The sequence below is a fragment of the Herpailurus yagouaroundi genome, unplaced genomic scaffold, assembly GCF_014898765.1.
Source record: "Herpailurus yagouaroundi ecotype Mexico unplaced genomic scaffold, PumYag 67569, whole genome shotgun sequence".
Taxonomy (NCBI): Eukaryota; Metazoa; Chordata; class Mammalia; order Carnivora; family Felidae; genus Herpailurus; species Herpailurus yagouaroundi.
Genome location: NW_024420375.1, coordinates 72,357 through 87,179, shown reverse-complemented (window position 1 = coordinate 87,179; position 14,823 = coordinate 72,357). Strand labels below are relative to the sequence as shown.

Genomic DNA, 14,823 nt, shown 5'->3' with positions numbered 1-14,823 from the left:
TGCAGTCTTTATTTTAAAGTCTATATTGTTATAAGTATGGCTACTCCTTCCACAATTTGGCTATTGTTGAGAGTGCTGCTATAAACATTGGGGTACAAATGTCCATCAACTGATGAATGGGTAAAGAAATTGTGGTTTATATACACAATGGAATACTACGTGGCAATGAGAAAGAATGAAATATGGCCTTTTGTAGCAACGTGGATGGAACTGGAGAGTGTGATGCTAAGTGAAATAAGCCATACAGAGAAAGACAGATACCATATGGTTTCACTCTTATGTGGATCTTGAGAAACTTAACAGAAACCCATGGGGAGGGGAAGGAAAAAAAAAGAGGTTAGACTGGGAGAGAGCCAAAGCATAAGAGACTGTTAAGAACTGAGAACAAACTGAGGGTTGATGGGGGGTGGGAGGGAGGGGAGCCTGGGTGATGGGTATTGAGGAGGGCACCTTTTGGGATAAGCACTGGGTGTTGTATGGAAACCAATTTGACAATAAATTTCATATATTGAAAAAAAAATAAGTATGGCTACTCTGGCTTTCTTTTGTTGACCATTAGCATGATAGATGGTTCTCCATCCCCGTATTTTCAATCTGAAGGTGTCTTTAGGTCTAAAGTGGGTCTCTTGTAAACAACATACAGATGGATCTTGTTTTTTTATCCATTCTGTTACCCTATGTCTTTTTATTGGACTCCTTTAATTTTTGTTCGTCTGGGAAACTTTTAATCTCTCCTTCTATTTTGAATGACAGCCTTGCTGGATGAAGAATTCTTGGCTGCATATTTTTCTGATTCAGCACATTTAGTATATCCTGCCCCTCCTTTCTGGCCTGCCAAGTTTCTGTGTATAGGTCTAGCAAAGAATATTCTTAAGAAACTCTACAGTACCTAAGCCTATGCTCACAAAATTGTAGCTATTTAAAATATTATTACTAATCATTGTGAAACTGTATGGCCTCAAAACTCCTCTGCTTGCTACTATGCCATATTGTCTCTTTCCTATGTCATGAAATGTTGAGACATGTAGTGCCTTTGATTGTGCTTGCACTGCTTTCTATCATTGTCCAGCTTTTACACAGCGTTTGTGTTCCCAATCATTTAATTTCTGTGACTATGCAGCCTGATGAAATGTTGGGCTCTGACATTTCTCTTTGCACTAATCATTGGGGTTGATTTCATTATTGCATTATTCAATGGTCCCCTTCTTCCCTCACCACACGTGTGTCCTCCCAAAGTGGGTCCACTCTGGCCAAAAGCTCAGTCTCCCCAGAGACAAGAAAGTTTCTCAAATACATATGAGATACTATATAAAAATGTAACCATAGCTTCTCTTCTTTTGTTCAGCACTTTTTATATCATATAAGACATTTTGGTTTTCCCCTTTCCTTTTTGAATAAGTAGTGCATACATGGTATGAAATTTTAAAAGATCAAAATGATATAGGAGTGAGAAATAGGCTTCCTCCATCCTTTCCTCAGCCATTCATTATTCCTGTCTTGAAGCAAACACTTTAACCAGTTTATTTGGTATTCTTTCTGAAATATTTGGTGCATTTAGTAACCCTCCACAACCCACCCCTACCCATACAATGTACCTTGACTGCCCTTTTCACCTTATTTTTGTCACACTGTGAGGTAGGTGGTCTTCCCATGTTACAGATAAGGAATCTAAAGCTTAGAGATAGGAGGTAATTTGCCTACGGTTTTTCAGGAAGTAAGTGAAAAATCCAGGACTGATATTGCAGTTCTTGTCTGCATTTTTTCCTCCACATTGTAAAGTGTCAGGTCCTATGTGGTAAACAGGAAGGAAGACCTCTAAACACTTGCTGGTAGCTAGAGTGATTCTTAAAAATCCCCCCCCCCCAATTCCTTTAGTCATATTAGAATTGCTATGGCAGACTCTAGATGTAATGCTAGTGAGCATCAATTGCTAGTTAGCATTAGGGAGACAAAAATTCAGTCTTTCTAATTGTTTCCTGAAAATGTCCTCCTTTTACAGATCTATTCAGGTCCACCTGAAGAAAGTGCTACACCTCCAGTGCCTCCACCTCGAGTGACAGCAAGAAGGCACAAACCAATCACAATTTCAAAGCGCTTGTTGCGAGAAAGAACAGTTTTTTATACTTCTTCTGTGGATGAAAGTGAAGGTCGGTACTGAGGTACACTCTTAGCTTCTTAATAGTGATTAGACACAAAAAGTATATCGAAGAGCAGAAGTGGAGCCATATTTCTCAATATAAATATAGACTTTTTCTAGTACCTGAGCCAGGCAAAGCAAGGTTTGCAAAATTTGTGCCACTGAGAAATCGTTAGTGGATAGGACAGAGATGAACATGTAAAGCCAGATACCATGATCCCTAAGGAGGACAGTGGAAGATCCAAAATGTTCTAAGATATGTACCTCAGTGCATTGAAATGGGTGAACAATGTGCCTTCTGAATGTTCTGACATTTTTTTTAATGTTTTATTTTTATTTTTGAGAGAGAGAGAGTGGGCAAGGGGCAGTGAAAAAGGAAGACAGAACTGAAGCAGGCTCTGCGCTGACAGTAGAGAACCTGATGCGGGGCTTGAACTCATAAATGTTGAGATCAGGACCTAAACTAAAGTCAGACGCTTAACCGACTAAACTAGCCAAGCACCATGAATACTCTCAGATTTTAAATTTTTTTTTCAACGTTTATTTATTTTTGGGACAGAGAGAGATAGAGCATGAACCGGGGAGGGGCAGAGAGAGAGGGAGACACAGAATCGGAAACAGGCTCCAGGCTCTGAGCCATCAGCCCAGAGCCTGATGCGGGGCTCGAACTCACGGACCGCGAGATCGTGACCTGGCTGAAGTCGGACGCTTAACCGACTGCGCCACCCAGGCGCCCCGCAGATTTTAAATTCAAGTTTAGTTTCCATGGAGGAGTGATCTCAGCAAGTTGACTGAATAGGAGTTTTCTTTGCTGTTTCCCCATGGTGAAATTAATTTGAGCAAACTTTCATGCATGAAAATCCCTTCATAAGAACTATACAATCCAGCTGAGACATTACAGCACCTGAGGGGAGCACAGAAATAAGAAATAGTGCATTGCAGAGGGTAGGGAGGACATTTTAATATTAAACATATCACCCCCTCCCAAGCTCACACAGCACAGTACAGAGAGAGATAGCCAACCTCTGCATGGGTGAAGGAGAGTAAAGTGAACACCTGACTTCACAACCCCAGCAGCAGACCCACCCCAGTGAACCCAATTACCCATCTTCCATTGATCCATCTCCAGGGTGGCACCCACAGACCTAGGCTCTAGGCCTGCCCGAGCTATTACTTGGACCCTCAAGCTTCAGGACTAACACAGCACCAGGATGTCCCTGTGGTCCCAGCCTGGCCCCTGCAGCCCTACCCTATAGAATGCAACCACAGACCCAGCCTCCAGGCAGGCCTCCTGTAGATCCACACTACAGGTCTGCCCCAGTGCCAGACCAGCCCCCTGGTCCCAGACTGCAAGCTTGCCCCTGAAGATCCAGGCTGAAAGTTTGGCCAACTGATCCAGGCACCAGACCAGCCTACCCAAGGACTCCAACACTGATCCCACCTGTGTAGCCCATCAGCTGGGCCACCCAAAATCTCTGTTTGCTCTGACTCTAAAGGGCTTTCCTTTCCAATCATCTGTAACGACAGGGAGATGTGCCTACATCTTCAAATAGACAACCACCGACACAAGACCACAAGACACAAGAATCAGGAATATCCAGGGGAAATGACACCAATAAAGGAGCAAAATAAAGCATCAGAAACTCACCCAAAAGAAGTAGAGATCTATTAACTGTCAAAGAATTCCAAATAATTGTCTGTAAGATGCCTAGTGAACTAAAAGACAATGCAGATTGACCACTAAATAAAATCAAGAAAACAATACACAAGAAGTTCAAGAAAGTGATAGAAACCATAGGGAAAAAAACAAACAGAAAACCTGGAGCTGAAAAATGAGTGCACTGAAAAATTCAATAGAGTGCTTTATCACTAAGAAGAAGAAAAGATCATCGAGCTCAAAGATGGGTCAATTGAAATTACCAAGTCAAGGAACAAAAAGAAAAATAATTGAAAAAAAGTGAAAAAAACTTGAGACTTATAGAACATTGTCTAATAAACGAATATACGTATCATGGGAGTCCTGGAAGGAGCAAAGAAAGAAGGGTAGAGAAAGCTTATTTAAAGAAATAATGAGAAACTTCATAAATAAGAGAGGGACATGGACATCCAGATCATCAAAGCCCAAATAAACCCAAATAGATGAAGCATATTTTTCACCAAGACAGATTATAATAAATTTCTCAAAATTCCAAGACAGAGAACTTTGAACACTACAAGAGAAAAATGAGTCATCACATACAAAGAAACTCCCATGGACGCCTGGGTGGCTTAGTCACTTAAGTGTCTGATTCTTCATTTTAGCTAAGGTCATGATCTCACAGTCGTGAGATTGAGCCCAATGTTGGGCTCTGCACTGAGTGTTGAATCTGCTTGAGATTCTCTCTCCCATTCCCTCTACCCTTCCCTTGCTCTCTCTTTCTGTCTCTCTTCCTCTCTCTCTCAAAAAAAAAAAAAAATAGAAATAAAAACAAGTAAATGAAAAACAAACTCCCATAATACTATGAGCAATTGTTCATCACAAACTTTGCAGGCCAGGGGACAGTGGGATGATATATTTAAAATACTGAAAGGAAGTTTTAAAAACCTGCCAACCAAGAATAATATACCAGACAAAACAATCCTTCAGAAATGAAGAAGAGAGAAAACTTTTCCAGAAAAATACAAAAGTTAAGGGAGTTCATCACCACTAGACCTACTTTATAAGAAATGCTAAAAAAAAGATTATTCAAGTTGAGACAAATGAACACTAACAAGAAAAAAACATGAAAGTATAAAACTCATTAGTGAAGATATAGTCAAATTGAGAATACTCTAATAGTATAATACTGATGGGTAAATAACTTTTTAAAAGTTTTTATTTTATTTCCAGTTAGCTAACATACAGCGTTATGATAGTTTCTGATGTACAGTATAGTAATTCCATACTTCCATACATCACTCCATGCTCATCGTGACAAATGCACTCCCTAAACCCCATCACCTATTTAACCCATCCCCCCACTCCCTTCTGGTAAACATCAGTTTGTTCTCTATAATTAAGAGTATGTTTCTTGATTTGTCTGTCTCTAAATTTTTTCCCTTTGCTTGTGTTGTTTCTTAAATTCCACATGAGTGAAATCATATGGTATTTGTCTTTCTCTGACATTTTCCTTAATGTGTATATCACTTTTAACTCTAGTACAAAAGTTAAAATACAGAAGTATTAAAAATGAATAGAGCTCTAGTAATTTTTAGTAAATACAAAATTTAAAAAGATATAAAGTATGACATCAATAACATAAAATGTAGAGAGAGAAGAAGTTTCAAGTGCAGATATTTTGTTTTGTTGTGGTTGTTTTTTAATATGAAATTTATTGTCAATTGGTTTCCATACAACGCCCAGTGCTCATTCCAAAAGGTGCCCTACTCCATGCCCATCACCCACTTTCCCCTACCTCCTACCCCCCATCAACACTCTGTTCTCAGTTTTTAAGAGTCTCTTATGTTCTGGCTCCCTCCCTCTCTAAACTTTTTTTTCCCTTCCCCTCCCCCATGGTCTTCTGTTAAGTTTCTCGGGATCCACATAAGAGTGAAAATATATGGTATCTGTTTTGCTCTGTATGACTTATTTCACTTAGCATAACACTCTCTAGTTCCATCCACGTTGCTACAAAAGGCCATATTTCATTCTTTATCATTGCCACATAGTATTCCATTGTGTATATAAACCACAATTTCTGTATCCATTCATCCGTTGATGGACATTAAGGCTCTTTCCATAATTTGGCTGTTGTTGAAAGTGCTGCTATAGGCTTTTCATAAATGGCTTTTATGATCTTTAAGTATGTTCCTTCTATCCCAACTTTCTCAAGGGTTTTTGTTAAGAAAGGGTGCTGGATTTTGTCAAAGGCCTTTTATGCATCGATTGACAGGATCATATGGTTCTTCTCTTTTTTTTTGTTAATGTGATGTATCACGTTGATTGATTTGCGAATGTTGAACCAGCCCTGCATCCCAGGAATGAATCCCACTTGATCATGGTGAATAATTCTTTTTATATGCCGTTGAATTCGATTTGCTAGTGTCTTGTTGAGAATGTTTGCATCCATATTCATCAGGGATATTGGCCTGTAGTTGGGTTTTTTTGTTGTTGCTGGGTCTCTCTCTGGTTTCAGAATGAAAGTAATGCTGGCTTCATAGAATGAGTCTGGAAGTTTTCCTTCCTTTTCTATTTTGTGGAATGGCTTGAGAAGGACAGGGATTACCTCTGCTTTAAATGTCTGGTAGAATTCCCCTGGGAAGCCATCTGGTCCTGGACTTTTATTTGATAGGAGATTTTTGATAACTAATTCAATTTCTTCGCTGGTTATGGGTCTGTTCAAGTTTTCTATTTCTTCCTGTTTGAGTTTTGGAAATGGGTGGGTGCTTAGGAATTTGTCCACTTCTTCCAGGTTGTCCAATTTGTTGACATATAATTTTTCATAGTATTCCCTGATAATTTCTTGCATTTATGAGGGATTGGTTGTAATAATTCCACTTTCATTCATGATTTTACCTATTTGGGTCATCTCCCTTTTCTTTTTGAGAAGCCTGGCTAGAGGTTTATCAATTTTGTTTATTAAAAAAAAAAAACAACTCTTGGTTTCTTTGATCTGCTGTACTGTTTTTTTTTTTGAATTCTATATTTTTAATTTCTACTCTGCTCTTTATTATTTCTATTCTTCTGCTGGGTTTGGGGTGTCTTTGCCCTTCTGATTCTAGTTCCTTTAGGTGTGCTGTTAGATTTGTATGCAGGATTTTTCTTGTTTGTTGAGATAGGCCTGGATTGCAATGTATTTTCCTCTTAAGACTGCCTTTGCTACATCGAAAATGTTTGCATTGTTGTATTTTCATTTTCATTTGTTTCTGTATATTTTTAAATTTCTTCTCTAATTGCCTTGTTGACCCATTCATTCTTCTGCAGTGTATTCTTTAACCTCCATGCTTTTGGTGGTTTTCCAGACTTTTTCCTGTGGTTGATTTCAAGCTTCATAGCATTGTGGTCTGAAAGTGTGCATGGTATGATCCCAATTCTTTTATACCTATGAAGGGCTGTTTTGTGACCCAGTATGTGATCTATCTTGTAGAATATTGCATGTGCACTGAAGAAGAAAGTATATTCTGTTGCTTTGGGATGCAGAGTTCTAAATAGATCTGTCAAGTCCATCTGATCCAATGTATCATTCAGGGCCCTGGTTTCTTTATTGATCCTGTGTCTAGATGATCTATCCATTGTTGTAAGTAGGGTATTAAATTCCCCTTCAATTACCACATTCTTATCAATAAGGTTGCTTATGTCTGTGATTAATTGTTTTATATATTTGGGGGCTCCCATATTCAGCGAATAGACATTTATAATTTTTAGCTCTTCCTGATGGATTGACCCTGTAATTATTATATAATGCCCTTCTTCATTTCTTGCTACAGCTTTTAATTTAAAGTCTAGTTTGTCTGTTATAAGTATGGCTACTACAGCTTTCTTTTGACTTCTAGTAGCATTTTACATCCCCTCACTTTCAATCTGAAGGTGTCCTCAGGTCTAAAATGAGTCTCTTGTGGAAAGCAAATAGATGGGTCTTTTTTTTTATCCATTCTGATACCCTATGTCTTTTGGTTGGAGCATTTAGTCCATTTACATTCAGTGTTATTATAGAAAGATATGGGTTTGGAGTCACTGTGATGTCTGTAGGTTTCATGCTTGCAGTGATGTCCCTGGTACTTTGTGATCCTTGGAACATTTCACTCATAGAATTCCCCTTAGGATCTCTTGTAGGGATGGTTTAGTGGTGATGAATTCCTTCAGTTTTTGTTTGTTTGGGAAGACCTTTATCTCTCCTTCTAGTCTAAATGACAGACTTGCTGGATAAAGGATTCTCGGCTGCATATTTTTTCTGTTCATCACATTGAAGATTTCCTGCCATTCGTTTCTGGCCTGCCAAGTTTCAGTAGATAGGTCTGCCATGAGTATTATAGGTGTACCTTTATATGTTAGAGCCTGTTTATCCCTAGCTGCTTCCAGAATTTTCTCTGTATCCTTGTATTTTGCCAGTTTCACTATATGTCATGCAGAAGTTCGATTCAAGTTATGTCTGAAGGGACTTCTCTGTGCCTCTTGGAATTCAATGCTTTTTTCCTTCCCCAGATCAGGGAAGTTCTCAGCTATGATTTGTTCAGGTACACCTTCAACCCCTTTCTCTGTCTCTTCTTCTGTAATTCCTATTATATGAATATTGTTCCTTTTGATGCATCACTTAGTTCTCTAATTCTCGCCTCATACTCCTGGATATTTTTTATCTCTCTTTTTCTCAGCTTCCTCTTTTTCCATAATTTTATCTTCTAATTCACGTATTCTCTCCCCTGCCTCTTCAATCCAGGCTGTGGTTGCCTCCATTTTATTTTGCACCTTATTTATAGCATTTTTTAGCTCCTCATGACTATTTCTGAGTCCATTGATCTCTGTAGCAATAGATTCTCTGCTATCCTCTATACTTTTTTCAGCCCAGCGATTAATTTTATGACTATTTTTCTAAATTTTGTTCCATTATATTGCTAACTTCGGTTTTGATCAATTCATTACCTGTTGCTACTTCCTGGAGTTTCTTTTGAGGAGAAATCTTCCATTTTGTCATTTTGGACAATCCCTGGGGTGGCGGGGAACTGCAGGGCACTTGCCCTGTGCTGTCTGGTGTAACTTGTGTTGGTGGGCGGGACCACAGTCAGGCCTGATGTCTTCCCCCTGCCCACCGCTGGGGCCACAATCAGACTGGTGTGTACCTTATCTTCCCCTCTCCCAGAGATAGGGCTCACTGTGGAGTGGTGTGGCCCCTGTCTGGGCTACTTGCACACTGCCAGGCTTGTGGTGCTGCTCTGATGGGATCTGGTGTGGATCTACAAGGTGCACAGGGGCGGGAGGCTCAGGCTTAGCTTGCTTTGTGTTCAGTGGTCCCCTGAGGGAGGTGCCCTGCAGCACCATGAGGGAGGCAGTTAGACTCGTCAGAGGGATGGATCCACAGAAGCACAGCATTGGGTGTTTGTGAGGTGCAAGCACATTTGGTGATGGGAACTGGTTCCCTTTGGGATTTAGTTTGGGGGATGGGAGAGGGAGATGGTGCTGGCCAGCGCCTTTGTTCCCCAGTGAGCTGATCTCTGTCTTCCAGGGCTCAACACCTCTCTTTCCCGGTGTCCTCTTGCCCTCCCGCTATCTGAGCAGAGCTGTTGACTTATAATATTCCAGGCGTTAAGTCCCGCTGGCTGTCATAACTCATGGAGTCTGGCCCCTCCACTTTTGCAAGCTAGACTCAGGGATTCCACCTTCCTGGGCAGGCTGCCCCTCCACCACCCTGGCTGTCCTCCCACCAGTCCGTGTAGCACACACGCCTCTCTGCCCTTCCCACCCTCTTCTGTGGGCCTCTTGTCTATGCTTGGCTCCGGAGAGTCTGTTCTGCTAGTCTTCTGACTGTTTTCTGGGTTATTTCTAGGCAGCTATGGGTGGAATATAAGTGGTCAGCAGAATGAGGTGAGCCCACCATCCTCCTACACTTCCATCTTCTCTATATCCAAGTGCAGAGATTTTGTTAACAAAGTTACTTTGTTATTAGATTAAATCAATGGCTATAACTGTACAAAGTTTTAAACTTTATGATACTCACAAATACAAAATCTGTAGTAGATACGCAAAAGATAAGGAGAAAGGAGTCAAAGTATATAGTATAAAAAAATCACCAGGAAAGATAGCAAACAGGAGAAATGGAATACAAAGGAATGAGAAACAATTAACAAAATGCCAATAGTAAGTTCTTAACTACCAATATAGGCATACTTCATTTTACTGTCCTTCACTTTATTTGCATTTCACAAGTACTGTGTTGTTTTTGTTGTTGTTGTTGTTGTTGTTGTTGTTGTTGTTTATGAATAGAAGGTTTGTGGCAGCCCTGTATTTAGCAACTCTATTGGCATCATTTTTTTCCCCAACGGCATTTGCTCACTTCATGTCTCTGTATCACATTTTGGTAATTTTTGTGATATTTTGAACTATTTAATTATTGTCATATTTGTTACAGTGATATATGATCAGTGATCTTTGATGTTACTATTGTATTTGTTTTGAGGCACCATTAATAGTTTTCTTTTTTTTAAAAATTTTTTTCAACGTTTATTTATTTTTAGGACAGAGAGAGACAGAGCATGAACGGGGGAGGGGCAGAGAGAGAGGGAGACACAGAATCCGAAACAGGCTCCAGGCTCTGAGCCATCAGCCCAGAGCCTGACGCAGGGCTCGAACTCCCGGACCGTGAGATCGTGACCTGGCTGAAGTCGGATGCTTAACCGACTGCACCACCCAGGTGCCCCAATAGTTTTCATATAAGATGGCAAACTTAATTGATAAATGTTGTGTTCTGACTGCTTTATCAGCTGGCCATTCCCCCATATCTATTCCTCTCATCATTCTTCTCTGAGACACAGCAATACTGAAATGAGTCCAATTAAATAGCCCTACAATAACCTGCAAGTATTTAAGTGAAAGAAATAGTTGAAGATTTCTCATTTAAAATCAAAGCTAGAAATAATTAAGCTTAGTGAGGAAAGCATGTTGAAAGCTAAGATAGGCTGAAAGGTAGGCTTCTTGTGCCAAACAGCCATGTTCTGAATGTAAAAACAAAACAAAACAAAACGTAGGAAATAGAAAATGCTACTCCAGTGAATAATTGAATGATAAGAAAGCAAAACAGCCTTCTTGCTGATATGGAGACAGTTTCATTCATTTGGATAGAAGATCAGAATAGCCATAACATTCCCTTAAGCTAAAGCCTAATCAAGAGCAATGCCCTAACTCTCTCTTCAATTCTATAAAGGCTAAGAGAAGCGAGGAAGATGAAAAGAAAAGTTTGAAACTATCAGAGGTTCATTCATGAGGATTTTTTTGTTTTGTTTTTAATTTTATTTATTTATTTTATTTATTTATTTTTAAATTTACATCCAAATTAGTTAGCATAAAGTGTAACAATGATTTCAGGAGTAGACTCCTTAATGCCCCTTACCCATTTAGCCCATCCCCCCTCCCACAACCACTCCAGTAACCTTCTATTTTGTTCTCCATATTTAAGAGTCTCTTATGTTTTGTCCCTCTCCCTGTTTTTACATTATTTTTACTTCTCTTCCCTTATGTTCATCTGTTTCATCTCTTAAAGTCCTCATATGTGTGAAGTCATATGATTTTTGTCTTTCTCTTACTGACTAATTTCATTTAGCATAATACCCTCCAGTTCCATCCAAGTAGTTGCAAATGGCAAGATTTCATTCTTTTTGATTGCCGAGTAATACTCCATTGTATATATATATATATATACCACATCTTCTTTATCCATTCAAAACTCGATGGACATTTGGGCTCTTTCCATACTTTGGCTATTGTTGCTAGTGCTGCTATAAACATTGGGGGTGCAAGTGTCCCTTCAAAACAGCACACCTGTATCCCTTGGATAAATACCTAGTAGTGCAATTGCTGAGTCATAGGGTAGTTCTATTTTTAGTTTTTTGAGGAACCTCCATACTGTTTTCCAGAGTGGCTGCACCAGCTTGCATTCCCACCAAAAATGCAAATGAGATCCTCTTTCTCTGCATCCTTGCCAACATCTGTTGTTGTCTGAGTTGTTCATGTTAGCTATTCTGACACGTGTAAGGTGCTATCTCATTGTGGTTTTCATTTGTATTTCCCTGATGATGAGTGATGTTGAGCATTTTTTCATGTGTTGGTTGACCATCTGGATGTCTTCTATGGAGAAGTGTCTATTCATGTCTTTTGCCCATTTCTTCACTGGATTATTTGTTTTTTGGGTGTTGAGTTTGATAAGTTCTTTATAGATTTGGTATACTAACCCTTTATCTGATGTGTCATGTGCAAATATCTTCTCCCATTCTGTCACTTGCCTTTTAGTTTTGCTGATTGTTTCCTTCGCTGTGCAGAAGCTTTTTATTTTGATGAGGTCCCAGTAGTTCATTTTTGCTTTTGTTTTCCCTGCCTCTGGAGACGTGTTGAGTAAGAAGTTGCTACAGTCAAAGTCAAAGAGGTTTTTGCCTGTTTTCTCCTCAAGAATTTTCATGGCATCCTGTCTTACATTTAGGTCTTTTATCCATTTTGAATTTATTTTTGTGTATGGTGTAATAAAGTGTTCCAGATTCATTCTTCTGCATGTCACTGTCCAGTTTTCCCATTTGCTGAAGAGACTGTCTTTATTCCATTGGATATTCTTTGGTTCATGAGGTTTAAAGAGAAAAGCCATTGCCATAACATAAAAGAGGAAGGTGAAGAAGCAAGCATGATGTAGAAGTTGCATCAAGTCATCCAGATCTAGATAAGATAATTAGTGAAGGTGGCAACACTAAACAACAGATTTTCAGTGTAGATGAAACAACCTTATATTGGAAGGAGATGCCATGTAGCATAGCTAGATGAGAAGAAATAAATGCTTGGCTTCAAAAGATAGTCTAACTCTTGTTATGGGCTAATGTAGCTGGTGCCATTAGGTTGAGACCAATGCTCATTTACAATTCCAAAAATCCTAAGGCAGTCTTCAGTATTACACTAAATCTACTCTGCCTGTGCACTATAAATGGAACAAGAAAGTCTGGATGACACCACATCTGTTTTTATAAACAGATGGTTTACTGAGTATTTTAAGCCCACTAGTGAGACATACTATCAAAATACTACTGCTCATTGTCAGTATCCAGTGGTCACCCAAAAGCTGTGTATGTTAGAGATGTACAATAAGATTTATGTTGTTTTCATGCCTGCTAACATGACATCCATTCTGCAGCCCTTGGATCAAGGAGTAATACTAACTTTCAAGTCTTATTCTTTAAGATATACCTTTGTAATGCTATAGCTGTCATACAGAGTGATTCTTCTGACAGACCTGGGCAAAGTAAGTTGAAAACTTTCTGGAAAGAAAACACCATTATAGATGCCATTAAGAACATTTTTGGTCATGGGAAGAGGCCAAAAAGTCAACATTAACAGGAGTTTTAAAGAAGTTGATTCCAACCCTCATGGATGACATTGAAGGGTTCAAAATTTCAGTGGAGGAAGTAACTGCAGATGTGGTGGAGATAGTAAGAGAACTGCAATTGGAAGTGACTGAATTGCTGCAATCTCATGATAAAACTTCAACAGATGAGGGGCACCTGGATGGCTCAGTCAGTTAAACACCTGACTTTGGCTCAGGTCATGATCTCTTGGTTCACAAGTTTGAGCCCTGCATCGGGCTCTGTGCTGACAGCTCAGAGCCTGGAGCCTGCTTCAGATTCTGTGTCTCCCTCTGTTTCAGCCCCTCCCTTGCTCATACTCTGTCTTTCTCTCTCAAAAATAAATAAAACATTATAACTTTTTTTTTAAAGAAAAACTTCAATAGATGAGGATTTTCTTCTTATGGATGAGCAAAGAAAGTGGTTTCTTGATAATCTATTCCTGGTGAAGATGCTGTAAAGATTTTAAAATGACAACAAAGGATTTTGAATATCAATAAACTTAGTTGATAAAGCAGTGACAATGTTTGAGAGGATTGAGTCCAATTTTGAAGGAACTTCTGTGGGAGGTGCAGCAAGTGCAGGAGGAGCTGAGTGCCTGACTGTTGCACAGGCGGGCACAGGGACCTGAAGTCACAGCCACTGCTACATTATTGGGGGCCTGGGATGCACCACAGGGGCTAAGCACCTTTGGAGCCTTGAGCTCTCCAGTCACAGGGTGCACTGGCAGCATGGGAGCATAAGCTGTGGTAGGAGTTGGGTCAATGCCAGCAAGTCCTGTTACTACAAGGGCTGGACCAGGGAGTCTGAGTCCACCTGACTTACCTACACCAAATTGGGTGTGCCACCTTATGTCTCTGCCACTGACAATGGCTATGAAGTCAGTGGCCTGCATGCAGATGTGTTGGAAGATGGACTGTCTTTCAATGGTATGCCCTGATCTATGGCCCCAGAGAAGAAGATGAGCTGTGGAACCCAGTGCTTGAATCCCCAGAGCCTCAACTCAGGCTCTCTGACCCAGAAACATAATAGCCTTCAGATCACAGAGACTAAAAGAGATGCTAAGTGAATGTCTGCAAAAGAAGTCACCATTAATGTCAAAGTATCTGACAGGGGGACACAGGTTGAAAAATCATGAAGAACTGTATTAACTAGAAGAGTGTCAACTAGAAGGATAGATTGACTTCTTTGGTGCCCTCCACATCAAGGAGTCTTGAATAAGTGGGTGGCCCTTACTGAGCATGACTGCTGCTGAGTTCCTTGAGAGATTGTCTTACCTGGCAGCCAGTGGCTGCCTGGGCTTTGGGGATATTCTCAGCCTCCTACTTACCACAAAAATGTATTGGCACAGTACTTGCATATGGTAATAAACTGAATGTGCAATTAGTTTGCCCGTGCAACTCTTGCAATATGGTCTTATGTAAAAGTGGTGAGCCAAAGCCACAGGAAAGTTTATGAAACAGAGAAAAGTAGCAGGAATACATTCATTCCCTGGGTAAAAAAGGCTCACACGGGTTCTAAGTTCTCCTGACCATGTTAGTGTGCACTGTTTCAGGCCAGCTTATTCTTTCATTCTTCCTTTCTGACTACCACCACCATAAGGAAGCTTACCATGTTCACTTTAAAGTTGTCTTCCACCTAAC

General features: G+C 39.9%; 1 protein-coding gene across 1 annotated transcript in view; it reads left to right on the top strand.

Moving 5' to 3' along the window:
* LOC121025272 (oligophrenin-1-like) overlaps positions 1 to 14,823 on the top strand; it is a 180,632-nt gene that overhangs the window by 95,929 nt on the left and 69,880 nt on the right. The window contains exon 2 of the mRNA XM_040467746.1: positions 2,000 to 2,147. Coding sequence (XP_040323680.1) covers positions 2,000 to 2,147 — 148 coding nt within the window. The remainder of the gene's footprint in view (positions 1 to 1,999; positions 2,148 to 14,823) is intronic.